The following is a 26,764-nucleotide window of genomic DNA, read 5'->3' as shown; positions in this document are numbered from 1 at the left end:
CTCAAAAAGAGCAGCGAGAGAAACTCACTTTTTTCTTTTTTTTTTTGTAAGTCAAGCGGGAAGACAAAGTGGAAAGAAACCAGGAGTCAGACAGGGAAATTGCCAATCTAGTCTGGCCGTGAGGATTTCTTTTAATCTTTCTAGGTTCCCCGCGGCAGCAGGAACTGGATGGGAAGAAAACTAATGCCTTGAATTTCAAGGCGTATTTCCTTTCAATTATTACTGTGCGGTGGCAGGAACCTGGGAAGAGGTCAAGGTATGGTTTAGGAAGAGGCAGCTCCCGGGAAAGGCACTTGGAAGGGCAGAGCAGAGAACAGCGGGAGAAGGCGACCGAAAGGAGGGAGAAGAGCGCCACTGGTTACTACTCGGATGGGAAAAACTCTCCGCCTGCTGAGCCGCGCGCCGCTCAGGTGGCCTTTTCCCGCTCAGGTGAGCTCCTCCCGCGCCTCCCATTGGCCAAGGCGCCCGTGGCGCTGGGAGGGCGACGCAGCCCGGTCTAGTTCAGGGTCTAGGGCGGCGCGTCACTTCCGGTAGCGCGGAGCTTGTAAAACACCCTGGAGAGAAAATGGCGGCGGCAGCGGCTTCGGCGCCTCAGCAGCTCTCGGATGAGGAGCTTTTCGCTCAGCTCCGCCGTTACGGCCTGTCTCCTGGCCCAGTGACGGAGAGCACCCGCCCGGTCTACCTCAAGAAGCTGAAGAAGCTTCGAGAGGAAGAGCAGCAGCAGCACCGGTCTGGGGGCCGCGGCAACAAGACGCGGAACAGTAATAACAATAACACGGCAGCCGCCGCCGTTGCGGCGGCGGGACCGGCGGCGGCCGCCACGGGGCTGGGGGTCCGGCCGGTCTCGGGCGACCTCTCCTACTTGCGGACTCCTGGGGGCCTGGGCCGAATCTCGGCCTCGGGCCCGGAGAGCCCCTTGGGAGGGCCCGGGGGCGCCTCGGCCGCCCCCACGGCTGGCAGCAAAGTGCTGCTGGGCTTCAGCTCGGACGAGTCGGACGTGGAGGCCAGTCCCCGGGACCAGGCCGGCGGCGGCGGCGGCGGCGGCGGCAGGAAAGACCGGGCTTCGCTCCAGTACCGCGGGCTCAAGCCGCTGTCGGCGCCCCTGGCCGCCAGCGAGGTGACTAACAGCACCTCGGCCGAGCGAAGGAAGCCCCACTCGTGGTGGGGGGCCCGGCGGCCGGCGGCTCCCGAGCTGCAGACCCCGTCGGCGAGAGATGGAGCCGCGGAGGGCGAGGAGGAGGAGGGGGACGACGGAGAGGACAGGGACCCAGAGGCCGAGGAGCCGCTGTGGGCGAGCCGGACCGTGAATGGCAGCCGGCTTCTCTCCTACAGCTGCCGGGAGAACTATTCGGACTCGGAGGAAGAGGAGGACGGCGACGTGGCCTCCAGCAGACAGGTATTAAAGGACGACTCCCTTTCCCGGCATCGGCCCAGACGGAGCCATAGTAAGCCTCTCTCTTCGCTGACTGCTAAATCTGCCGGCGGCCGGCCGGAGACCTCAGTTCAGGGAGGGGGAGGAATCCCGATGAATGACAGGGCGGCGGCTGCGGGGAGTCTAGACAGGAGCCGAAACCTCGAAGAGTCGGCGGCGGCGGAGCAGGGAGGAGGGTGTGATCCCCTGGACTCCAGCCCCATTCCTAGGTACCGTGTCAACGCTAAGAAACTGGCCCCTCTCCTGCCCCCGCCACTGACTGACATGGACTCAACCTTGGATTCGTCCACAGGCTCCCTTCTTAAAACCAATAATCATATCGGCGGTGGGGCCTTCGGTGTGGACTCCCCCAGGATTTTTTCCAACAGCCTCCCTCCCGGTGCCTCGGTGGCTGCCTCTAGTTCACTCAGGATCAATCACTCCAATCATACGGGCTCCAATCATACCTACCTGAAAAACACATACAACAAACCGAAGCTTGCCGAACCCGAGGAGGAACTTCTCCAGCAATTTAAACGGGAGGAGGTGTCCCCTACAGGGGGTTTCAGTGCCCACTACTTGTCGATGTTTCTCTTAACTGCTGCCTGCTTGTTTTTCCTAATATTGGGACTGACTTACCTAGGAATGAGAGGGACAGGAGTATCCGAGGATGGAGGGCTCAGCAGTAAGTATTAAACCCTCTGGGTAAGGTAACAAAGGGGATGTTGCTAGGGGTCTCTTGTAACCGCACTGGGCATTTTACACGAGGTGACCTCTGTTTGCAAGAACGTAGTGACACGGCAGCAGATCGGGTGCATTTGTGTCATCTTTCTTTAAGAAAGAACATTATTGCCATTATCAGAACGATAGCCCCATGCCTGGTTTTAAAATTTCTGTGTGTGATCTATTGGGGAATTCAGAGCATCTTCTAAAAGAACAAAATGTTACAAGCCTGTTAGTAAAATGCATTTATGTGTGTGACTTAAATTTACTTTTTAGCCTTAAATTAACTATGTGTGCAGATGCCAGTTAATTAACAGTTTTGAAGTATTTTGGTTGTTATGGAACATCATAGATGTTTTTTCAAATTCAGTTGTGATTCTAAGAGGCAATGTAAGAGCTCTTGAAATTCCAGTTAAATATTTTGGAATATTAAGTTCTGTAGTTCTATATTTTCTATAGTTTCTATATTTCCTTTAACGTGAGCGAATATAGAAGATAGGAAGACACAGCTCAAAATTAATTGCCCAGGGGGCGCCTGGGTGGCTCAGATGGTTAGGCATCTGCCTTCGCCTCAGGGTCCTGATCTCGGGATCCTGGGATGGAGCCCGGCGTCCGGCTCCTAGCTTAGCAGGGAGTCTGCTTCTCCCTCTCCCTCTCCCCCTGCGTGTGCTCTCTCTCTCTCTCTCTCTCTCTCTTTCTCAAATGAATAAATAAAATCTTTAAAAAAGAACTGATTGCCCAGGCCAAAGTGTCTTCCCTCACACCAGTGAAAAAGTAGTGGTAGGGCAGGGCAGGAGTTTACCATTTATCTGGTATTGGTTTTTAGGCCCTGCCATTTACTTACTCTAAAGTGCTGTGGGCAGGTGTGGTGTGTTCGTTCATTCAGTAAGCCCAGCATCATCTTCTATGCTGTAGGATAAATCAGAGTATTTCTGTCCTTCAACACAAGAGGATAAGTACAGGTAATTTTGTGTTCTGTGAAGGAAATAAGGATGGAATAGTTGGTATAGGCTACTTGAGAGATGGTGAGAGTAGCTACTATTTGAGGGGAGACCTGAAGCAGGAGGAGACAGCATTGTAGGGAGACAGGAGAGCATTCTGGGCAGAGATGATAAGAAGAAAGGCTTTGAGTTGAGCAAGAGCGTTCCTGTAGGTTAGAGTGGTTAGGATACCTTGAGCAAGGGGGAGTAAGCAAGAGTTTGAGCTTCCCTTTCCTTAACCTCTGAGCCTCATTCTTCTGTATTAAATAGGAGTAATAATTTCTGCTCTCTATGGGGATGTTGTAAGGATCAATGAGGTAGTTTATTAAATAACTTTACACAAAGTGGCATTATTCAGAAGTTTAGATAAAATTTGTTGTATTCCTGGTAAACTACGGTATGTATGTAAAGAGAAATAGTTAAGTCATTTCTGTAAATATTTAGTAGTGCATTTCTTATTCAGCGTTTAATTTTTTTTTTTTTAAAGATTTTTATTTATTTATTTATTTGAGAGAGAATGAGAGAGAGAGAGCATGAGAGGGGGGAGGGTCAGAGGGAGAAGCAGACTCCCTGCCGAGCAGGGAGCCCGATGCGGGACTCGATTCCGGGACTCCAGGATCATGACCTGAGCCGAAGGCAGTCGCTTAACCAACTGAGCCACCCAGGCGCCCCACAGCGTTTAATTTTTATTCCATTAAAAATACACTGTAGACATTGATACAGAAATTTGAATCAAAGTATAATGAATCCTTAACTATATTACATATTTGACTTACTGTATACCCTGGTGGAAAGAAGTGCCTGCTAATTCAGTTAGTCTGCACATCTAACGGTGAATAATTTTCCTCCCTATATTTATGTATTCTGAATCCTTTGTCATAGTATAATGGTTAACCAGAGCTTAACCATAGGGTTCATTGGTCAAATAATGTGCTTAAGGAAATAGTTTTACTTCGAGTAATAATTTCACCAGAAGATTGTAGGTTATATATGAGAGTAAGCTTTAGTAAGCTTTTATTAGTTGTCATTTAAATTATGTAGATTAGCCTTTTAAATAGTTCTTAATCATTTGGTCTTTGAAAATTTATCAATACCCTAGTTTTATTAATTAAATTACTTTTATTATATTACTATAAGTCTCTGCTTCCTCATCTGTAAAACTAGGGGGTTGGAGTAGATGATCCCAAGATTCTAACTTTGAACTGTCCTACCAAAACAACTTAAGGATCAGCCTGCAGTGAGATTAGGTCATGACAACCCAACAAAAGAAAATGGAGATGCAGAATAGATTGACTATATTAGGCTCATGTAGTCATTATATAAAAATTGTTTTCCAATTTTAAAAGACATGATTTTTGTAGAAAATGTGGATAGAGATCTATGAAGCAAAAAATGAATAGGTATTGTATACCTCTCCTCATCTCCCACTCACCCCTGGTATAAATAAGTTCAGATAATACCTCTCAAAACTTTCTTAATGCTTTTCATCTAAATACATACGTTCATATATATGTGTGTTTTTTTAAATTTATTTTTTAATTATTTATTTTTAAAGATTTTATTTATTTGACACAGAGAGAGAGAGCACAAGCAGGGGGAGCAGCAGGCAGAGGGAGATGCAGGCCTCCCGAGAAGGAGGGAGCCCGATGTGGGGCTCGATCCCAGGACCCTGGGATCATGACCTGAGCTGAAGGCAGACGCTTAACGACTGAGCCACCCAGGCGCCACCTATATGTGTGTTTTTGTGTACATTTTCATTCAACAATAGAGTGACTACTCTGTGCCAAGCATCATTTTAAGCTTTCTGGGGGTGGGGGGAGGGGAGATGTACAAGTAAACAAATAAGAATTTGAGAGAATGGTAGTTGCTGATACAAGTTAATGATAGTAACTTTGCCGGGGGTAGAGGGATACGGAATATTACAGGTGAGCAGGCCTCTCTAAGGAGGTGATGTTTGAACTGAAACCTGAACGTCTTGAAGGAACTAGCCATTGACAGGGAGAAAAGCATTCCAGGCAGAAATAACAGCGAGTGCAAAACTCTTGGGGCAAGAACCGGCTTGGCAAGTTGAAGCATCAGAATAGAGTGGCCATTGTGGCTGGGGTATAGTGAATGAGGCAGAATGGCATATGAAGGAGTCAGAAGTAGGCAGGGGCCAGGTCATAAAGGACCTACAGGCCTTGAGGGTCACAGAAAGGAGTCAGAATTTTATTTTAAAGTGATGTCATACATATACATATCCTGCAACTTGTTTTTTCATTTAACCTTGTATGACGAGTTATTTTCTATATACTAAGTTTAAGTACAAGGCATAATTTAAAAATCTCACTCTCCACTGGTCCCTAGAAAGGATGAGAACATCCTATAAAAATGTTAAAATCTCTGCCACCCTGAAAATGTTCTTCAACCCTCTGTTCTCCTCCAGCTGTTCCTGTCCTCTCAGCCAAGATTGTTATCTCTTGCTGTAGCTGCCATTCACTCAACCCCTGTCTAGTTTAGCTTTCTTTACCATCCATCCCTCTGTAACTTCTGCTTCAAGTCACAAGTTACTCAATTGCCAAATCCAAGAGAGGCATTAAAGTTCTTATCTTTGCCTCTTTGATCCATTCAATACAGTGATAACTCCCTTCTTTGTGCAACTCTCTCCTTTCCAGACTTCTGTATCACTACTCTCTCCCAGTTTTCATTTATTCCTGTCTGTCTATGTTTTAAATATTGGTGGTCTCTGGGACTCTTGTCTTTGGTTCTATCCTTTTGTATAGTTTCTGGCTAATACCTCTTTTTGCCTTAAATGTTCTCTTCTGAGTTCTAGACTTACCTATTTGTTTATTGGACAGTTTCTTTTGGATGTTCCAGAAGTACCCATCCTCTGTACTCATTGGCTTTCCTTTCACCTTGTTTCCCCTGCTCTGTTCCCTGCTTTAGTCAATAGCACTTCCATCTACCCAGGACTCAAGCTAGGAACTTTGAATTTATCTAGATTCCTTCTTCTCCTTCATTCCTCCTACCAAACCTCAAACCTCAATCCAGTTGGTTACTAAGTCTTGTAGTTCTACCTCCAGTTGTCTTTTGAATCTTTTTTTCTCCATCACTGTTGCTCTAAGTTAGTCTTTTGCCTGATCTGCTTAGTCTTCTGTCAGGTGTCCCTGCTTCTAGGCTGTAGCTCTTCAATCCATTTTCAGTGCCAGAGCAATATTTCTAAAACACAAATGCAATAATTCACTCTCTTGCTTAAAATTACTCAATGGCTTTCTCTTACTCATTGGATAAAATCTAAATTCTTTGGCAAAACTGTTCATGATCTGACTATGCCTGCTTTTCTAGCTTCATTTCCTACCAGTTTCTCTTACCACATTTTACTTTCTGGGTAACTGGAGCTTTCTGGATACTGCTTGGTGTTCACTGAATATGTCATGAAATTTTGTGCCTTTATGCCTTTGCACATTATTCCCTTCTTTGGAAAGGTGGTTTCTTCCTCTTTGAACTGCTATTCATTCTTAAAAGTGTCACCTCTGGATATTTTCCCTGACTCCCATCCTCTTTACCCTGGAATTTGGGTATACTCAAATAAGATCTTATACATCCTTCACAGCATTTATTATAGAGTATTATAATTGTGTACGTCCATTGTGCCAGTTTGATTACAGTTCCTTGAGGAAATATTTCTGTAGGAGGAAGTGAATACGCTGGTAAAGGGCACAGGCTTTACACTCATCTCTGAGTTTGACTCTCATTTCTCTCTTATACTTGCTCTGTGACTTTACTAGAAGATAACTCAGTTCCCTCATATTAAAAATGCAGATGGTAATACCTGCCTCAGGGTGGCTATAAGCATTACGTGAGGTAATGTATGTAAAGTTTTTAGTGTTGTTGCCTGGCATAGGGGAATTGCTCAGTAGACCCAAGTCACATCAGTGTCCTTGGCACAAGTTCGTTCCTTAGTAAATATTTATTGAAAATGATCACATATCAGATACCCACTTTACGTGCACTGAATCAACTCATCATCAACTCAGTAGTTGGTTACCTACTCAGTATCTAACAATACTCAGTATTGCGAAGGATGCAAAAGAAATCTCATTCTTGAGGAAGCCTCCACTCCATTATTAATAGTCACAAAAATGATTAAGAAGTGTATCAGATAGGGCGCCTGGGTGGCTCAGTTGGTTAAGCGACTGCCTTCGGCTCAGGTCATGATCCCGGAGTCCCTGGATCGAGTCCCACATCGGGCTCCCTGCTCGGCGGGGAGTCTGCTTCTTCCTCTGACCCTCTTCCCTCTCATGCTCTCTCTCAAATAAATAAATAAAATCTTTAAAAAAAAAAAAAGTGTATCAGATATTAGATGATAAAATCCTCCCCTTTGTAAAAGGGGAGAATTCACTGTGAGCGTGATCAGCCTCAAATGATCAGAAGCTCTGTTTCCAAATTTGGACTTGATTCTGTAAGTTGAGCAGTAGGAATCCATGGAGGTTTTTAAGCAGAAGACTAGCATGATCAAGTTGATCTTTTTTTTTTTTTTTTTGGTAAAGATTTTATTTATTAGAGAGCATGAACTGGGGGAGAGGCAGACTTCCCACTGATCAGGGAGCCTGATGCAGGGCTTGATTCCAGGACCCTGGGATCTGACCTGAGCCGAAGGCAGATGCTTAACCGACTGAATCACCCAGGCATCCCTATAGTTGCTTTTTTAAAAAAAAAATTCTTTTCCAAGTAATTAGACTAGCCACTTGTTCCCAAACTTGGTGTGTATAATGAAATAGGCATAAGGATTTTGAAAAATAGTTGTTTCCCTCATTCTTGAAGAATGAAGGCTGAATGTTACATTTAAAGTTTTTCAAAGTTGACTATTTTGTAAGGGAAAAAAAAATTCTAGGCCTCGAAGAATATTCCTGGGAACACCAGAAGTTTGTATATCCCAGTTTGATGATTTAAATAAAATCTACTCTTTGGAAATGTCTTTCATTTGAAAATTATCTCTAGAATAATTTAAAATAAAAATCATCAGAGTGAAAACATGTGAATTCCCCATGAGTATATCCAGGGAGCCTAGTTTGAGAAAATTGGCATAGATACCAGGGCTTGGATTAAGGAGGCAGATCTGGGTTTGAATATTGGCCCTTGCTTTTCTATTAAAGTCAAGTTGCTGAACCACTGTGAACCTCAGTATCCTCATCTGTAAAATAGAATTAAGTGAGAATTAAATGGAATGATGCATGTAAAGTACTTGGCTCAGTACATGACACATGATAATACTAGTAACAGCAGTTAACCCTGTGTAGCATTATGTGCCAGGCATTGAGCTGGACAGTTTTGTTATTTAACCTTCATGAGGTAGGTATTTGTTCCATTTTGTAGATGAAGAAAGTTGAACTTGCCCAGGGTCATGTGGCTAGTAAGCACAGAGGCAGTGTTTGGATTCAGATAGTGTGTCTTAAGCACTCTGCTTGGTTGCCTTTTAACATGTGTAAGTAAGTACGTAAGGACTGTGTTTATGTTCTCTACCATTATTGTTACCCAGAAAATTATGAAAGATATGGATGGGCGAAGCAGATTAATGCATGAAATCCTAGAATTGTCGGAATAGTCTATGAAATCTAACAACTTTAGGACAAGGAGGTATAAATTTGTACTCAGGCAACAATTAGGAATCATGTGGAACTGTTTATCCTTACTTGAAGTTTTATTTTATTTATTTATTTTTTTAAAGATTTTATTTATTTGACAGAGAAAGCGAGAGAGGGAACACAAGCGGGAGGAGTGGGAGAGGGAGAAGCAGGTTTCCCACTGAGCAGGGAGCCCGATGGCGGGGCTCGATCCGAGGACCCTGGGATCATGACCTGAGCTGAAGGCAGACGCTTAACGACTGAGCCACCCAGGCGCCCCTTACTTAAGATTTTAGATTAACTCATTAATTCATTGATATATATGAGTGGATCAATCTGCTGGAATATAATGCAAACTATAATATGTAAAACTGTAAAGCATGATACTATTTCTAATTTTTAAAAGATTTGCAGTCTCAAAACTGGTGGGTAAAGTGGTCCTCTGATTTTACATTATTATAAAACTTATGTTTTTCCATTGTTCAATTTTCAAGATGTAAAGACCTTTAAGTATAGTATAATTGTGCTCCAGTTTTTTGCTCCTTTAAAAAAAAAACTTCATATGTGTTTTTTCTATGCTTTTTATTTCTTTCAGTGGAAATGATCCATTCTGTAATTTCAGGGATACTTTTTAAAAATCAGATATTTTCGGGTGCCTGAGTGGCTCAGATGGTTAAGGATCTGCCTTCGGCTCAGGTCATGATCTCCAGGTCCTGGGATCCAGCCCCATGTCGTGCTCCCAGCTCAGCGGGGAGTCTCTTTCTCCCTCTGCCTCTGCCTTTCCCCCTGCTTGTACTCTCTGTGTCTCTCAAATAAATAAATAAATCTTTAAAAAAAAAAAAAAGGTTAAAAAAATCAAATGTTTTCATGATTCTCAGTAGAGTTGTAAAGTTTTAAAACTAACTTCTTGCTCATTAATTATTTTATATTAACTTTACCTGTCTGAAAAATATTTTACATAAATAAAAGGAACCTTACTGCAAAGAAATTTATAACATCAGCACAAAGAGATTTAATCTAGTTTATAAGTAGTTTAAAAATGAAGTATACCTTTAAGTATTGGGAATCTCCTAAATATATGGAAAACAAGTAGTAGTAGTAACTTCTTTATGAAAATTATATCATAATGATACATCTTTATTTTAATCTTACATTTATTTTACACTAAAAATAGCTACCATTTAATTTGGGAACATAACCTCATACTAATTGTGGAAATTGTTAATGACAATTATTGTTTGATAACTTTAGATTTTGACTTCCATACTCAGAATTTATTTTTAAAAGATTTTAAAGTGAACCAGTAGCAGTATATTTGAGCGGTAACCTTGCTTTGCTGTTTTAATAATGTGTGCTTTAACCTGAATCTCACAAGTGATAGTTTTAAAAGAAAATCTTGATTTACTTAATAATCTTTATTAACAGTGTCAAAATAATTTTTAAACGAGTTGACCAGGAAGAAAGTGTTTAGGTTTTAATATTTGTTTTATATAGTTAAATTTTACCTGTTTGACATCATTCCTTTGAAAATTTATTTCTAAGGAAATTAACTTTTTAAAAGGATTATAAAAATTTATACTAATGGAGGTAATAATGTCTGAAAATAGGATAACAGATCATGTGGAAGCCATAATATATTTACTTTTATGGTGTCTTAATTTTTTCTTTAGTTCTAGAGGTATAGATTTAAAATTATACTACGTTTTTGTCTGGGTAGCAGATTTATTGCTCAATGGCCACAGCTTTTTGCTTACAATGATATCAGACTGCAAGCTAACATTTAGAAACAAGGCTTGGGTGCAAAGCTATGCAAGAGTTTAGTTCAGCTGTCCTGAACTAATTGAGTGATAAATACGCACCAACAATTGCTTCCCGCCTTGAATGTGACATGAATAGGAAAAAGTGGTTTAGGAGCATTGAACATTTTAACACATAGCAGAACATTAATATTGTTTTGCAATTAGAAATAACCTTTTATATGTATATGTGTACAAAAGGAATTTGCTGATTGTGGCAAATTCCTGAAAGTACTTTATACTTAATAAAGGAAGCTCTATAGGAATTCACCTAGATATACTTTTTTAAATCTCCATACACAGAGGGTCATTGAAATTAATTAGGAGAGGGGGGAAAATCTTAGAATAACTGTTTCTTCTAGTCCCTGGGCTCTGGCTTAGACTCTTGGTCAGCCTGATTAATGACTTTGTAGGTTTATAAGGGTACCTCCCATGGTGTCACAGATGCTTTCTTGTTTGATTTAGTTCACTTGAAGCAAAATTAAGTTTCTCCTATTCATTCATCCAGTTCACCCACTTACAAATTACTTATTGAGCACCTACTATGTGCCACATAATATCAGAAGATGAGTATATACTTTCTGGAACTATAGGAGTGAAGCTCTTCCCCCAGATACATACACTGCCTCCCTTTCTCCTACATTGTGGTGGCATTCTCTTCTTTCTCCTAAAAATTTATGCACTAGCTATCCCCCAGAATTGAGATTTGGTTACCATGCAATACTGTTTAAGATTTGTTTATTGTGACTTAGGAAACATAACTTGAAAAATTAATTTCTGCAAATTTGAATATGCCCTATGATAAAGTTTACCACAGTGTATACTCTATACAAAAAAAGTTTCATTTCTTGCAGATTTTTAGAAATATTTTAAAAAGTAAAAAAGGAGACATGAAGAATGAATTTGCCAAAAATGAAAATGTTATCAATATGAAGTGTTTATGCTTATAGTTCAAGATGTTCTAGAAGTATTCTTATGACAAAAAAGTCCTGTTTTTAAAACATGTCATCTCCAAATGTTCCTTCTTTCAAATTCTAAAGCCTTAAATGATAAAAGGATTTATTGAGAATTTTCTATGTATGGGCAATTATCTTAGTTTTTATGAGGGGAACTACTATTATTATCTGAGAAAACTGAAATGTAGATGGAATATGGTTACAAGTGACTTGTCCAGTATCCCATAGCTACTAAGTTTTGGAACTAGCCATTTGAACCCATGATCTGATTTCAGGGTCCACAATCTAACCACTAGGCAGCAGATTTTTTTTTTTTATGCATCTTTTCTCACCTACTAACTTTATTTGGGCAGTTAAGTCACTTACAACCTCTGGTCCTTGGCTTTTGCATCTGTCAAATGAGGGAATAATAAAATCAACTTCTAGCCAGTAACTTTTGTAGGAAACTAATGTGATAATGTCTATGGAAATGCTTTGGAGAAATTTGAAGTGATATATAACTATATTTTTTAATACATTAAGTTAGAATTTCCCAGCTACAGTAGTCTACTTAAAAAACACATGGTCAGCACTGTGTATGACATCTTGTCAGTGATGTTAGTAAGTAATAGAAGAGTCCGTTAAATTTATAATCCTCATCAGTATCTTTCAGCCTTACTTTCAAGCTGTCCGAGCCGATAAAAGGAGTCATCTTTTTATATTACCTCATTAGTGCTTTATTTCTGGGTGCTGAAAAGGAATGTTCTTATTTTTGCAGTTATGTTAATTTAATAGGTAATGAAGCCCAATTTAAAATTAGATTTTACTCTTGTTGACCACTAGAAGGTTGATTCGCTGATAGGAGAGTCAGAGATGGGATATGTTGCCTTAATGCAAAATATAGTAGTGAATTTGAGACAGAAAAACATTTCTTGGGAATGTCAATGGGTCTTCAGAGTAAGCTTCTGTTAACATTATCTGAAGAACAGACAACGTGTGCAGCTGGTAGAGAAGGATGGCTTTTCACATGTTGTTCTTCAGCAAGTTTGTAAGCTACCACGAGCACTGTTATTACAGAAGTGGGAAGATAAGGTGCATCCCTGTGAATAGGCTTAGACTGAGGTAATCGAGAGATTGGGGAGCATAAAATAATAAAATGAATTTTATAAGCAGGATATTAAAATCATGCTACTTAAATTATAAGGAATTTAAAGTGCATTAGGATCTCAGTCTCCTAGATAATTGATATGAAGCACATAATGAAATTTTCATCCCATTTCCCATTTGAAACTGTATCAAAGATGTGATTTGTTTAGACCAGAGCTGTCTAATAGAAATATAATACAAATAATGGAGTAATTAAATCGTAAGTCACTACAGTGAATTAGAAATAGCTGAGCAGTGGCAGAACTAAATCTCTTACCTACCTGCCCTGGATAAATGGCCATGCTTGATGGTATAAAGATATAAAGTGGTATAAAGGACTTCTTAGCTTAAAGTAGAAGTGATGTCCCCTAAATTCTCACTCATTTCTTATTGGGAGTATTCCTTTAATTTCTTCTCACCGTTTCCTATTGTAAACTGCTTTGTACAACTCTTCAAACTAGACATGTAGGAGAGAGGGATGGCCTTTTGATTCTGTCACATGACCAGCCCAGGCGATAAGGGGAAAGTTAGCTCCTGTTTAGAAAAAGAAAACAGAATGACTAATAAAGCTTTTGTTGGCGTAAGAAAAATTTTAAGGGTTTCAGTATTCTGCCTTTTGAGAAAGATTTTGGGATGCTCTTACTCATCATGCTCTTTGAATTGTAAAAATTATCTCAGTTCTTTTACAAGGTGCTATTTCAGGGTAGATTTATACTTAATATGTCCTTAATGAATTTGAATAAATTATTTGAATTACATTCAGATTACTAGAGAATATTTACTCACAAAGTCAGGCTGTTTGCTTCCAAAGGGAAAAATGGGCAGTCCTTAATTTTTGAATGGGTTGTCTTCCAGATCATGTGTAAGATGGTTGTTTGAATTTGGAAATGTTTACACTGTTTTTTAAGCTTAAGCTCCCAGGCTAGCCCATAGAAGCCTATTTAAAATTGTATCCTATTTTAGCACTGATAAAGCATTGGTTTAACTTTTGGGTCCTCAGTGCACTGGCTCGTCTTCTGTGGGAGTTGGATGAGGAAGCAAATTTATTTTTGACTTTTTATGTTTTCTTATACTTTTTCATTTTTTAAGAAAAATTTAAATTCAGTTAACATGTAGTGTATTATTAGTTTCAGAGGTAGAGTTCAGTGATTAATCAGTCTTATGCCCATTGCTCATGACATCACGTACCCTCCTTAATGTCTATGACGCAGTAACCCCCCCTCCCCTCCCCCCTCCCTTCCTCTCCGGCAACCTTTAGTTTGTTTCTTATGATTAAGAGTCTCCTATGGTTTGTCTCCGTCTCTGATTTTGTCTTGTTTTATTTTTCCCTCTCTTCCCCTATGATCCTCTGTTTTGTTTCTTAAATTCCACATATGAGTGAAATCATGTAATTGTCTTTCTCTGATTGACTTACTTCACTTAGTATAATACCTTTTAGTTCCTTCCATGTTGTTGCAAAGGGCAAGGTTTCATTTTTTTTTGAAGGCTGAGTAGTATTCCATTGTGTGTGTGTGTGTGTGTGTGTGTATGTATATATATATACACATATATATACACCACATTTTTTTTATCCATTCATCTGTTGATGGACATCTGGGCTGGGCTCTTTCCATAGTTTGGCTATTGTGGACATTGCTGCTATAAACAGTGGGGTGCATGTGCCCCTTCAGATCACTACATTTGTATCTTTGGGGTAAATACCTAGTAGTGCAATTGCTGGGTCATAGAGTAGCTGTATTTTTACCTTCTTGAGGAACCTCCATACTGTTTTCCAGACTGGCTGCACCAGCTTGCATTCCCACCAACAGTGTAAGAGGGTTCCCCTTTCTCTCCATCCTCTCCAACATCTGTCATACTTTTTCATCTTTTAATTCTTGTTCTTATACTGACCTAAGCTTCCTGCTGTTTTGCTCTAATCTTGACCAAACATCCAAGTGCTCAATACTTCAAATCTTTTTCTTTTTTTTAAATTGAGAGATAATCGGCATGTAACATTATATATTAGTTTTAATTGTACAACGTAATAATTTGATAGATGTATATATCACAAAATGATTACAATAGTAAATTTAGTTAACACCCATTGCCACACGTAGTTATTTTTCTTGTGATGAGAAGTTTTTGGATCTACTGTCTTGGCAACTTTCAAATATGAAAGTGAAGTTAACTGTAGTCACCATGCTGTACATTACATCCCCAGGACTTACTCTTCTTATAACTGGAAGTTTGTACCTTTTGACCACCTTTACCTTTTTTTTTTTTTTTTTAAGAGAGGGAGTGGGGGGGGGAGGGTTAGATGGAGAGGGGGAGAGAGAATCTTTTTTTTTTTTTATGTTGTTCGTTACCATACATTACATCATGGGAGAGAGAATCTTAAGCAGGCTGACTCCACACCCAGCACTCATCTCAAAACCCTGAGCTGAGATCATGACTTGAGCTGAAATCAAGGGTCGGATGGTTAACCAGCTGAATCACCCAGGCACCCACCACCCCTTTCCCTGTCTCTGGCAACCACCAGTATGTTCTTTATACCTATGAGTTTGGTTTTTTTAGATTCCACATATACGTGAGATCATACAGTGTTTGTCTTTTTTGTGACTTATTTCACTAAGCATAATGCCCTATAATAAAAGAGTAGGTCCATTTATTGGTTGCTCAGCAAGTATAAACATTTAGTCTTCTTAAGCATTTTTGACATTTTACAAGCGAGGGCTCTAGTGGAGGATTAGGTTAATCACTTTGTCCAAGGTTATAGGTCAGAGAGGGGAGTTAATTGAGTTAGGTTGTTGTTTGAACCCTAGCGGTATGTTTTGAAAGCTCATCCTCTAACCATTGTACTATACTGCGTTCCTCTTTTACATATCCTCTCCTTTATCAAATTTCAACTCCTTTTATTCCCTTAATTCAGTTACTTTTGGCCAAATGTTAGGGGAAATTATCTGATTAAATTCAAAATATTGTAGAATTCTGATAATAAAAATCATATGATTTTATGATAAAATTTGATAATATCATTATCTTTTAGTGAGGATTGAGTCAGTATGGAATCAGAGCTTGGCTCTGCCTCTCTAAATCATCCTTCATATTTATATGTATAGTAGTTGGGTTGCCTACATTTCTCATTTAGATTTTATGTCAGTAGTTCTTAACTTATACGGGCTGAGAACATTTGGGTGCTGTACCTATTACAAAGTGAGGACCTAACAAATTATTTGCCCCCCCCATTGTGTATTCTTTGCAACTGTATATTAATATTGCTGTGGTTAGAATACAAAAAATTATTCATGGTAGCATTTTGTCATGTTTTCTTGGTAAGTGAATACTAAGAATAGTATTGTGGGGATCTGACGGTCTTGATAAAAACGAAGAGGTCCTTTTACTTAAAAAATGGAGAACCATTGCTTTTAAAGCATGTTGTAAGGAAAATATACTGGTTATTTTAGAATTTGTTTTTAAGACATTCATAATAAATGTTGGGATCAGTTGTAATGTTCAAATGACTGTGACTGACTGGCTAACATTAAGTAAAAAGTCTAATCTTCTTAAGGTGATTGTACTTTTAAATACAAGATCTTTATTAACTTAGATTCTATCTCTGATAAATGAAAATTTTGGCAATTAGTAAAAAGTTCAGGCATTATAAAAATTTTTGGCAGGGAGCTTTGCCTTGGGGTCTTCCATTTCGTCTCATCCAAACTCACAGATTTTCCAAGAACTCTGTCCTTTCTTCCCACTAGCTCCAGGGCAGAGATAAATGAGGAATGGAGTAGTGACATACTGTGATATTTTGTGGAGTAGTGACAAACTGAGTACTGTTTATTTCATGTTAGGATTGAGAAAAGGAGAAAAAACTCAGATTTATTAATCTCCCTCCCACTCCCTCAGTATTTCTATGCATAGTCACAAAACATCCCATTTTACATTAGATTACTAGAATGCCCAAGATCACAAGTCATAAATGTTGGAGCTAACATTCCTTGCTCTGGTGATTTTTTTAAATTTTTTTTTTATTTTACCCCACTGCCTTTCAGTGTGAAGAGATACTTTTTATTCATCCAAGAAGTTAGATGTTAGGTGAAAAATCTGATATGATCCCAGGGTATGTTGTATTTTCTGTCCATTGTGTTCATATGGAAGCATGAGTTTTTTCTTAAAGTTCTGTATATTATAACCAACAACAACAAAATGTCATATTTAGCCTAGTTTACCACATGTCATAACTGCTTACATTTTGTTTTATCCGATGGTTTTGTTTTTGACTTAATGATGACATATTTAAATACCTCTATTTCCCAAGCGACTTTTCATGTCTGGTTTTTTTCCAGAGCTGTAAGTCAAGATGTAATTTTTTTTTTTTTCAAGATGTAATTTTTAAGCCATTGGTTATAAAGCCAATGGTGGGAATTTCCTTTTAAGCTCCAAATTCAGTTTATGTTTGTTTTGATCATACTTCAGTCTCTCTGCTTTGTTTATACATATAATGCCCTTTTTCCTTTTAAGAGAAGTATACTTCTTGTCCCTCTTAGGAAAATGGAATGAGAACTATCATTTACATTTTTTTAGTACTATTCACCTTATCATTGCACTGTAGCTTTTCTCTCTCCAGTTTTTTTATCTGCATATTGTCTTTGTGTGACACAACATTAATTATCTCTAGTCATTTACAATGTTAAACACAGTACATTGTGATTGAGAGTGTTACTAAGTAGAAGAGAAGACCTCTTGTGTTTAATTGTATGGAAAATGCATTTTGCTTTTTTTTTTTTTTTTTTTTTGCATTTTGCTTTATTGGATTGCACTGGGGATAGGTTGTACAGTGTATCACAGATCCCTTTTGGAACTCCAGATTCTCATTTAGCAATATTCTTTCAGAACAGACCTTGTTATAATACAGTTCCACTTTATTCTTGGCAGTGTAAACCTTGAGGAAGTGTCAGAGACAGTCTCTAGTGTGTAACAGTTAATGTTTAAAATCTCTTAATACAGTGAGCTGTCACCATGTTTAATAAATTACAGTATTGCATTAGCATAAATTCGTTTGGGTGCCAAGTTATCTGTTGCACAGGTGCTTGGTATTATTTATAGGTTTGTATCTAACCTTTGTGGGTTGACTTGCTTTTATTTTTCTATTCACTTGTCACCATGCAGTAGCGTAATTCTTTAATTGGCATATGTGCAAAAAGGGTTTTTTAAGAAGAGATCTGTGAAAGTACTGAAAAAGCAGATCACTCAAACTTTTGGACCTTGCGCAGTACAATAGGATGAAGCTTCTGTAATTTAAGTAGATATATTGCTTTGTGTTTATTTGAATGTGTTATACTACCTTTCCTCTTAACATTGGCAAACTACAGGAGTGTCTTTTAGCTGACAAAATTAGATGGAGACAGCAGCCTAATTGTTACTTCTGGAGTTTTGAGCCATTAAGACTTGGGGGCGTGTATGTGTTGGGGTGGGGAGAGATTCATTATTAACTTTATATTTTGTCTTAGAGGAAGTTTTGGAATTTTCTTGAAGTGCAAAAGTCTTCTCTTGGATTAAACATGTTTTTTGAATGGGAACTTCGGTTTTAATTATTAGATTCAGTAATTGATAATTCTGTCAGATCTCGAGTTATGGATTCTCTATTAAGATATCAGAGTTCATTTTGGGAAGGAACAACTAGCATTAAAGTGTCTTAAATGTGAAGTATTTTGATATTTTCTTGATTTGCTAGTCATCTAGCTTTCAAATTTAGTAATGAATTTATTTTAAAGTCAGTCTTAAAATTCCTGGTCTATGAATTACTTCCAACTCAATAGTGAAGCGTATTAGAAAATAATTTTGAATATTTATGAAACATTTACTAGACATCAGCTCCTATGGCTGTTTTTCTGTATGCCAAGTTTCTGACATTTTAGTACAAAAGATAATTTAAAATCTTATTTGTAAATGTAAATTATATGCATTTTGAAAAATAAGACTAAATCAGCCAGGTCTTTCTGAAACAAAGCAAAACCAAAAAAAACCCCTTTGCATTACAGTAACTTTTTTAGTTTTTTTGCAAAGGAAGAGGAAGTTTTCTTTTTCAGGTTTTCGATTTGTTAAGAACTTAGGTTGAATTGGAAGGGAGAAAATGTTTTTTTCTTGTACATTATTTAAAATTAGGGATTTTACCTAAGGTATTCTAGGTATTGAAGTGATCTTTTACTGATTCTCTTTTAGGATTTTTGCATCATCATCAAACATTTTTTAATACTTTTCTCCTCCAGCATTTTATAATGAAAAATTTGAAATTGGAAATTGAAAGAGTTGTGCTGTGAGCACTCATATACCCACACCTAAACTCTACAGTTAACATTTTGTGTATTTGCTTTATTATATATCTTCTATATATTTCTTATCCTATATCCTATTATATATCTTATCTGTCCATCCATCATTCTGTCTTTTTTTTTTTTTTTTAAAGATTTTATTTATTTGAGAGAGAGAGAATGAGAGACAGCGTGAGAGGGAGGAGGGTCAGAGGGAGAAGCAGACTCCCCGCTGAGCAGGGAGCCCGATGCGGGACTTGATCCCGGGACTCCAGGATCATGACCTGAGCCGAAGGCAGTCGCTTAACCAACTGAGCCACCCAGGCGCCCCATCATTCTGTCTTTTTAAAAAATGTACTTCAGAGTAAGTTGAAAACATTAAGATACTTAATCTTTACCTATGTCATGCATATTGTTAGCTAGAGTGAGGGTTGTGCTTTGTTTGGTTTTTTTTTGGTAAAATTTATATACAGTCAGATGTACCAATCTTTAATGTACCGTCAGATGAGTTTTGACAAATGCATCCAGCTGTGCAACTTAAATCCCTACAGATACAGACCATAGCCTTCACCTCCAAAAATTTCCTCATGCCATATCAATAGTCTTAATCATTGTTCTGATTTTTTCACCATAGATTAGTTTTGGTTGTTCTAAAACTTCATATAAGTGGATTCATAGAGTATTCTTTTGTGAGGCTTTTTTCACTCAGCATATTTTTGAGATTCGTCATTGTTGCATTTTCAAGTAGTTCATTCCATTTTGTTACTCTTAATTTGTTTTTAAGGCTCAAAAATATTTTAGGCAGAAATTATCCCTTTCTGAATTCTTGAAGCACTTGATTTACGTTATATATCATAGCTACTCGTTTATCTTCACTAAGTCTTTAAGCACTGTGTTCTCATAACATGGTTTATAGAATATGCTCAATAAATACTTGGTGAACAGTCTATGGTTAGAAGTCTTTCTTATGGCTTTTGTTACAGAGATCCCAAACTTGGGGTACAATTATAATGTGAAATTGGTGCTTGGATAAAGACAAGAAATCCCATTTACAGTCTGTTATCTCCCACCCCCATGAAATCTTCATTTTTATAGTGAGCAAATAAGAGATTTTCAAGTGATGACAAAGTTGAAAGAGACCATAATTGTTCTTTCTAATAGAGAGATGAAAAATAAGAACCAAACAAATAAGTCTGTTGTCAACTTAATTATGTTTTGATCTTTTACTTTCTTGGACACATTATTTTATTCTTAATACTATCATTACCACATTTAAAGCCCCTTTGATTTTATAAAATCATGGTGTATGTCTGTTATTCGTTAAGAATAGCTTTTTTTAGAACCAGCACACATTGTTGCCTTCCTTAAAACAGGGCAGGTGAAAAGTTGAGATTCCTATAGGATCTGAGAAGTGGAGAAGCTTTTGAGGTTTTGCCCTCCTTCCTTTCTTCACTTGTTATCCCCATCTAGGTCTGTACTCTGTGAATCCAGATAGATAGGTGGGTTAAAATGGAAAAGTTATTTATGGGTAGAGGAAGGGTGGTACAAGAGTTTACCTTAGGCAAGTTTCGTAGTAGCCAGTTTTTGTGAAAACTTTGTTTTGATTGCTGATTTAATATCAATATTCATAGTAATTTATTAAGTATACTTGACGTAAACTGTTCCTGTCTTTTAGAATGACTGTGTATTTAATAGAGCTATGAAACAATTGGAGAACGTTCAGAGAACAAATGGGCAATGGACTATGTTGCAAAAGAATGTGCTGCCTTGTTAACCCTGTCCATTTTTAGATTAGTCCGGCTGATGGTGAAATGCAGAAGTGTTTGCTACATACACAGGTGCAGTGTTCTGCAGCTGTTGGAAATATTTGCCCCCTATGCCCCATTTCTTCACATATAATTATGCTCTGTTTAAGCCACTAAAGCTAGAAGATGGGATTTGAGAACTTGAATGTATGTTTACAAAGAGGTACAACTCGGAGACAATTGGTCATTTAGGTAGCTGAATTTCACTGTGCCTAGATGACTGGACGTTTCCAAAGACTAAAACCTAGCCTTAAGGTCATAGAATTTTAAAATTATGAGAGACTGGGGGCGCCTGGGAGGCTCAGTCATTAAGCATCTGCCTTTGGCTCAGGTCGTGATCCCAGGGTCTTGGGATTGAGCCCCACGTCGGGCTCCCTGTTCCGCGGGAAGCTTGCTTCTCCCTCTCCTACTCCTGCTTGTGTTCCCTCTCTCACTGTGTCTCTGTCAAATAAATAAATAAAATCTTTAAAAAAAAATTACGAGAGACTGACTTTGAAAGTGCATGTCTACAGTTACCGCTCCCCAGATTGAACTTCTTGAGGACACAAGGCTTATATATTTTCATTTTTAATCTCCTACAACTAACTAATCTCTGTCTGGCACATAGTAGGTACTTGATATATGTTTGTGAATATCTTTTGTTGGAGGGGGAAGCCAAATTGTTGTTTAGATGTAGTACTAAATCAGAAAATTATGACTTTTTTTCTTTTTAAACTGATGCCTTTTGAGAAATTTTATAGTAGTCTTATGAACAAAATGTCATGGCAGCAGAGAGAAGGGGAGTGACTAATGCTGCCCCTGGTGGTCATGGGTCACTTTATATTTTGATATATCACAGAAATCTTTGCCTGGACTGCAATTAGAGAACTTGGTTTTGAAGAGTTTTCCATATCTAAGAGATAACAGTGTATTCTCCAACAGCTGTGTCTTTTCCTTATCCTCATTTTGGGCCTTTTTTTCATGCATTACATCACAAGGAGATTAGAGTTTAATAATTCCATTTCTAGAGAAGAATGCTTTCCTTAAACTAAATAGAACAAATATTTTCTTTTCTGTAGTTGTTCTTTATATAATGAAAAGAATGTAGGCTTTGAAGTCAGGTGTAGGATCGAATCCCAGCTTTTAAAACTGTTTCCTGCAAGGAAGCAGCCTAACCTCACCATGCATCTGTTTTTCTGTCCATAAAAATGGAAGTAATACCTGCTTTAAAATAGTGGTAAAAGTTACCTCTTGAGTACATGGCATCAGTATTCCTGGAATCTACCAAGAGTTTAATAAATATAATTTCCTTTTTATTCTAAGGAAAAGGCTGTAGAGTAATCAGGATTATGGTAACCCTTTGGCATTGGTGAAGCTGTTATTCTAGGAGATTGCAGTATGCCTTCAAGCTGCTATTCATTCAGTATATATTTAGCATCAAATATCTGCAAGGCATTGAGATAAGTAGAGATTTTGCAGTCTTGTTGGGGGAGGAAACAAACAACAACTAGTTAAATTATAATATAAGTTAGCAGAGCTACTGATAGTAAATACATTGTGGTTCTGAGAAGGGGAAGGTCACAATGAGCTGCGGTGGTTAGGGATTCTTCATGACTGTAGCAGAGCTGCACGCAGGACCTTGAAGATAGAATGAAGAAGGACAAACATTCAGGCTTGAAGACCAGAAGGATTGAAGGCTCAGTGTCTTCCTGGCAGAACTTTTTTTTGGCTTTATTGAAATGTAATTGACATATAACAGTGTGTAAGTTTAAGGTATACAGTGTGTTGATTTGATACATTTATGTATTGCAAAAATGATTACTACCATAGCATTAGCTAACACCTCCATCCTGTCACATAATTACCACTTTTTGTGTGTGTTGAGAACTTTTAAGATCTACTCTCTTAGCAACTTTCAGTATTATTAGTTATAATCAACATGCTAGGCATTAGATCGCCAGAATTTGTTAATCTTTTTTTTTTTTTTTTTAAAGATTTTATTTATTTATTTGAGACAGAGAGAATGAGAGACAGAGAGCATGAGAGGGAGGAGGGTCAGAGGGAGAAGCAGACTCCCTGCCGAGCAGGGAGCCCGATGCGGGACTTGATCCTGGGACTCCAGGATCATGACCTGAGCCGAAGGCAGTTGCTTAACCAACTGAGCCACCCAGGCGCCCCCCGAATTTGTTAATCTTATAACTGGAAATTTATATCCTTAGTAGTTCCCTGTTTCTCCCACTGCCCAGCCCCTGGTAACCACCATTCTACTTTTCTGGGTTTGGCTTTTTTGGATTACACATATAAATGATATCATACAGTATTTGTCTTTGTCAGACTTGATTTTACTTAGCATAATGCTGTGAAGATGCATCCATGTCACAGTGGCAGGATTCTTTCTTTCTCCTGGCTGAGTAATATTCCATTGTGCGTGTGTACGTACACACACACACTCTGCATCTTCTTTATCCATTCATCCGTTGATGGGCAGTTAGGTTGTTGGCATATCTTGGCTGTTGTGAAGAATGCTGTAGTGAACATGGGGGTGCAGATATCTCCTCAAGATCCTGTTTTCATTTTCTTTGGTTATATATACCCAGAAGTGGGATTAGCTGGATTATATGATGGTTCTATTTAATTTTGGGGGGAACCTCTGTACTGTTTTCCAAAGTAGCTGCATCAGTTACATCCCAGCAACAGTGCACAAGAATTCTCTTTTCTTTCTACCTCTACCAATACTTGTTACCTCATCTTTTTGAGGGTAGCCATTCTAACAGGTGTGAGGTGATATCTCACTGTGATTTTAATTTGCATTTCCCTGATGATTAGTGATGTTGAGCACCTATTCATGTACCAAAAAATGTCTATTCAGTTCCTCCTGGCAGAATATTTTATATACTGATTGATAATTGATGATAGTTTCAGGTATTCAGAACAGAAGAATGTCGAGGCTGACTGAAATTGGAGTCCGTTTTCTCAAGAAAGCAAGAGGAAAGCACCCTGAATGTGCTGTTTCCTCAGTTTTCCTGAGTCATGAACAGCAGATCATTTATTTTCTAAATGCTTAGGATTCTTAAACTTAATTGAGAGACTGGCCTGAACCCTTATTATATGGGCTTTTCTTTTTTAAAGCATAAGCTGAATAAAATGAATTCTGTGAGATTTCTTGCTCAGAGTAATATATTAAGAGTCTCCAAGGTCCCTACATTATCTGTACCTACTGACTCCTTTAAATAATCTTACTGGTTTGACTTCATTTCTTGCTGTTTGCCCTCTCCACTCTGGTACATTTCCAGGAATAATATGGCAAGCATGCTACCACTTCAAAGCCTGTATACTTCTTGTTCTTTCAGTCTGTAAACGTCTTCTTTCTGATATCCACATGGCTTGTTACCTATGTTCCTTCAGGTTTCTCTTCAAATGCAGTCTTCTTAGTATGGCCTTCTCTGACCATCTTAATACTGCTTTCCTCCCTCACGTCAAGCACCTTTCCTGCTGTTTTACCTCCAAAGCGCTTAGAATCATTTGCCATACTGTATATTTTTACTTTTATTTATTTTTTTTTAAGATTTTATTTATTTGACAGAGACAGTGAGGGCAGGAACACAAGCAGGGGGAGTGGGAGAGGGAGAAGCAGGCCTCCCGCCGAGCAGGGAGCAGGGAGCCCGATGCGGGGCTCGATCCCAGGACCTGGGATCATGACCTGAGCCGAAGGCAGACGCTTAACGACTAAGCCACCCAGGTGCCCCATACCGTATATTTTTAAAATGTATTTGTACCTGTCTCTTTTGACCTAAGCTCCTTGAGGAAAGGAGTTTTTAAAATTTTATTTACTGTCACATTTCCAGTGCCTAGCACAAAGTCCTCAATAATTATTAAATGAAAAGCTTTTTTTTTTTTTGAATTGTGAAAGAACTTTGGGCACCACAGGCTTTTCTTCTTTTTACTGCCATTGAGTGAGCAAAATGGAGCCTTTCTGAGGAAAATAGCAATTTATTTGATCAACATTAAACATATATTTGTGAATAATTTGTAGGTTGATATACTTCATTTTTTCCTTTTTATCTGGGCATTCATAATGGCTAATGAATTTGATCTCAGTGTAAGAGAATGAAGAAAAGTTAAAGGATCAGTAAAACTATTAACATTTTTGGAATTGATGTGAAAGAGAGGTTTGGAGAAGGAGAGTCAACTGTGTGTCTAAGGACATAGAGTATCACAAGGTTACAATTACTTCCTTGAAGAAAAATCTGATGGGAAATCATTTGATGATTTTGGGGGATCTAGTAGTATAATTAAAGAAACGTTTTTAGCAATTTGATTTTTACAGTCATTAGGGTAGCTTAAAGGGAAGAGAAGTCAAAATATGAAGGACATTTACAAAGAAAAGTTTGGTATATTTGAGGTTTGACATAATCTGAATAAGAAAATTGAAGGAGAAATGGTGAAACCAGGAGGCTTTGAGGAAAAAAAAGAGAAGCTCTTGGGGGTGTAGGATATAAAGGAGGACAGTACTAGGTCTGAAATGGCTTCAAGGTTGTGCCGATTAGGGGACAGAAGAGGAAGATTTGAAATATCAGTGTGGCATTATCGTTGCTTTAGGATGAGGGGTAAGAACTATAATTTACTCTTAGGTCCATGCCTAGAAAAGAGGCTTGTAGATGAGGTGGCACTTTTTTGCTGTGGGATGCTTTTGGAATATGGTTTCTTTTCTATAAATGCCCAATTGGCGGCAGGGGTGGGGTAGGGGGGGAAGAATATTTTCACTAGGGGTGGCAGTATGTGTGGTTTCCGTTAAATATTGTAGGCAGTTTGGATGAAATAAAAGACACTGGCAGTGGTGTTTGAAATACTGAAGCGATTTGGGGAACAAAAATTAGATGTATAAAGATGCTGCTTTTAGGGGTGCATGAGTGGCTCATTCGGTTGAGTATAAGACTCTTGATATTGGGGTTGTGAGTTTAAAGCTGCACGTTGGGTGTAGAGATCACTTAAAAATAAAAAAGAATCTTTAGAAAAAAGATGCTTTTAGAAATGAGGGCCTTGGTTTTTTTTTAAATTGCTGTTTTTAGATGGAGTTTCCTTTATAAAACTTAATCTCAGGGCTACTTGTTAACTCAATAGGTCTGTTAATTTAATAGGTGACAGTTGTGGTTCTAGGTAGTTTTGTTATAAGCATCTTTGTAGCGAGCATTTTGATAATAAGGTAATTTTACCATAAAAGATAAATAACTGGTTGACAGTTTGGTTTGACAGTTTAGTTTCATTTCTCCATTGACCCAGTAGTCCCATTTTTATGTTATCTAAATCTTAGCCAGCCCTCATCATGGTCTGTACAGTGGTGCAGAGTTTTGAACCCATGTTTCCCATAAACTGGAATGTCTATCAGCAGATATGTGACAATATGCCAAGAAGAAACAACGGCATAAAAGGCTTTCACAACACAATACGAAGCTTATTTACAAATATGCATCCTAGTATTTATGAACTGATACCTCTCTTAATGAAGGAAGATGTTTTAGCGTAAAAAAAGTGCAATGCTGAACGAGGAGACAAATCAACAAGGAAAAAAACTGTATAATACTATGAACAAAAGGCTTTGAAGACAAGTGCTTAGGTACAGTCCACACAATGAAATTAGTTATTTGCACAGTATTGCCATGAATCTACACTATACATTTTGATGTATTCAAATATTTTGTAATTCGTAATAAAGTCCTTTTAACTTTTTATTCATCGCACATGTTTCATTATGTCCTTTTTAATGTGTCCTTTTATTTTTTGTGATTTTATAGCCAATTAGTTATGCTGTGAAATGCTAGTGGTTGTCATAGGAAATTGGGGAACAGTTTTTTTTAACATAAGGTGTGTAGGATGGAAAGTATATTACTGGCATTTAAGATACACTATCGGGTATCTCAGCCTGTTAGACAAGAGGCAGAAATCTAGAAGGATACAAAGGGCAGAGCATTCTTTCAGCAGAATAATTGTTCTGCTCTATAGCTTTCTTTGTTATCCTGTCCCCTTCCCTTCCCAGTTGCTTTGAATGTACCCTTCTCAGCCTTCTGCAGTGTTAACACACGGGGTAGAATAAAGAAA

At 38.4% G+C, this 26,764-nt stretch overlaps 1 protein-coding gene across 3 annotated transcripts in view; it reads left to right on the top strand.

The window, feature by feature from the left end:
• Nucleotides 1-266: 266 nt before the first annotated feature.
• LEMD3 (LEM domain containing 3) overlaps nt 267-26,764 on the top strand; it is an 80,190-nt gene continuing 53,692 nt past the window's right edge. For 2 of the 3 annotated variants that reach the window (XM_035002213.1, XM_035002214.1), the window contains exon 1: nt 267-2,096. In XM_035002213.1, coding sequence (XP_034858104.1) covers nt 566-2,096 — 1,531 coding nt within the window. In that variant the 5' untranslated portion in view covers nt 267-565. The remainder of the gene's footprint in view (nt 2,097-26,764) is intronic. The other variant, XM_035002212.1, reaches the window with a different exon arrangement.

Source organism: Mirounga leonina, unplaced genomic scaffold (assembly GCF_011800145.1).
Source record: "Mirounga leonina isolate KUSES-001 unplaced genomic scaffold, KU_Mleo_1.0 Mir_126, whole genome shotgun sequence".
Lineage (NCBI taxonomy): Eukaryota > Metazoa > Chordata > Mammalia > Carnivora > Phocidae > Mirounga > Mirounga leonina.
The sequence above is the reverse complement of the archived record's forward strand: the minus strand, read 5'-3'. Positions and strand labels throughout refer to the sequence as shown.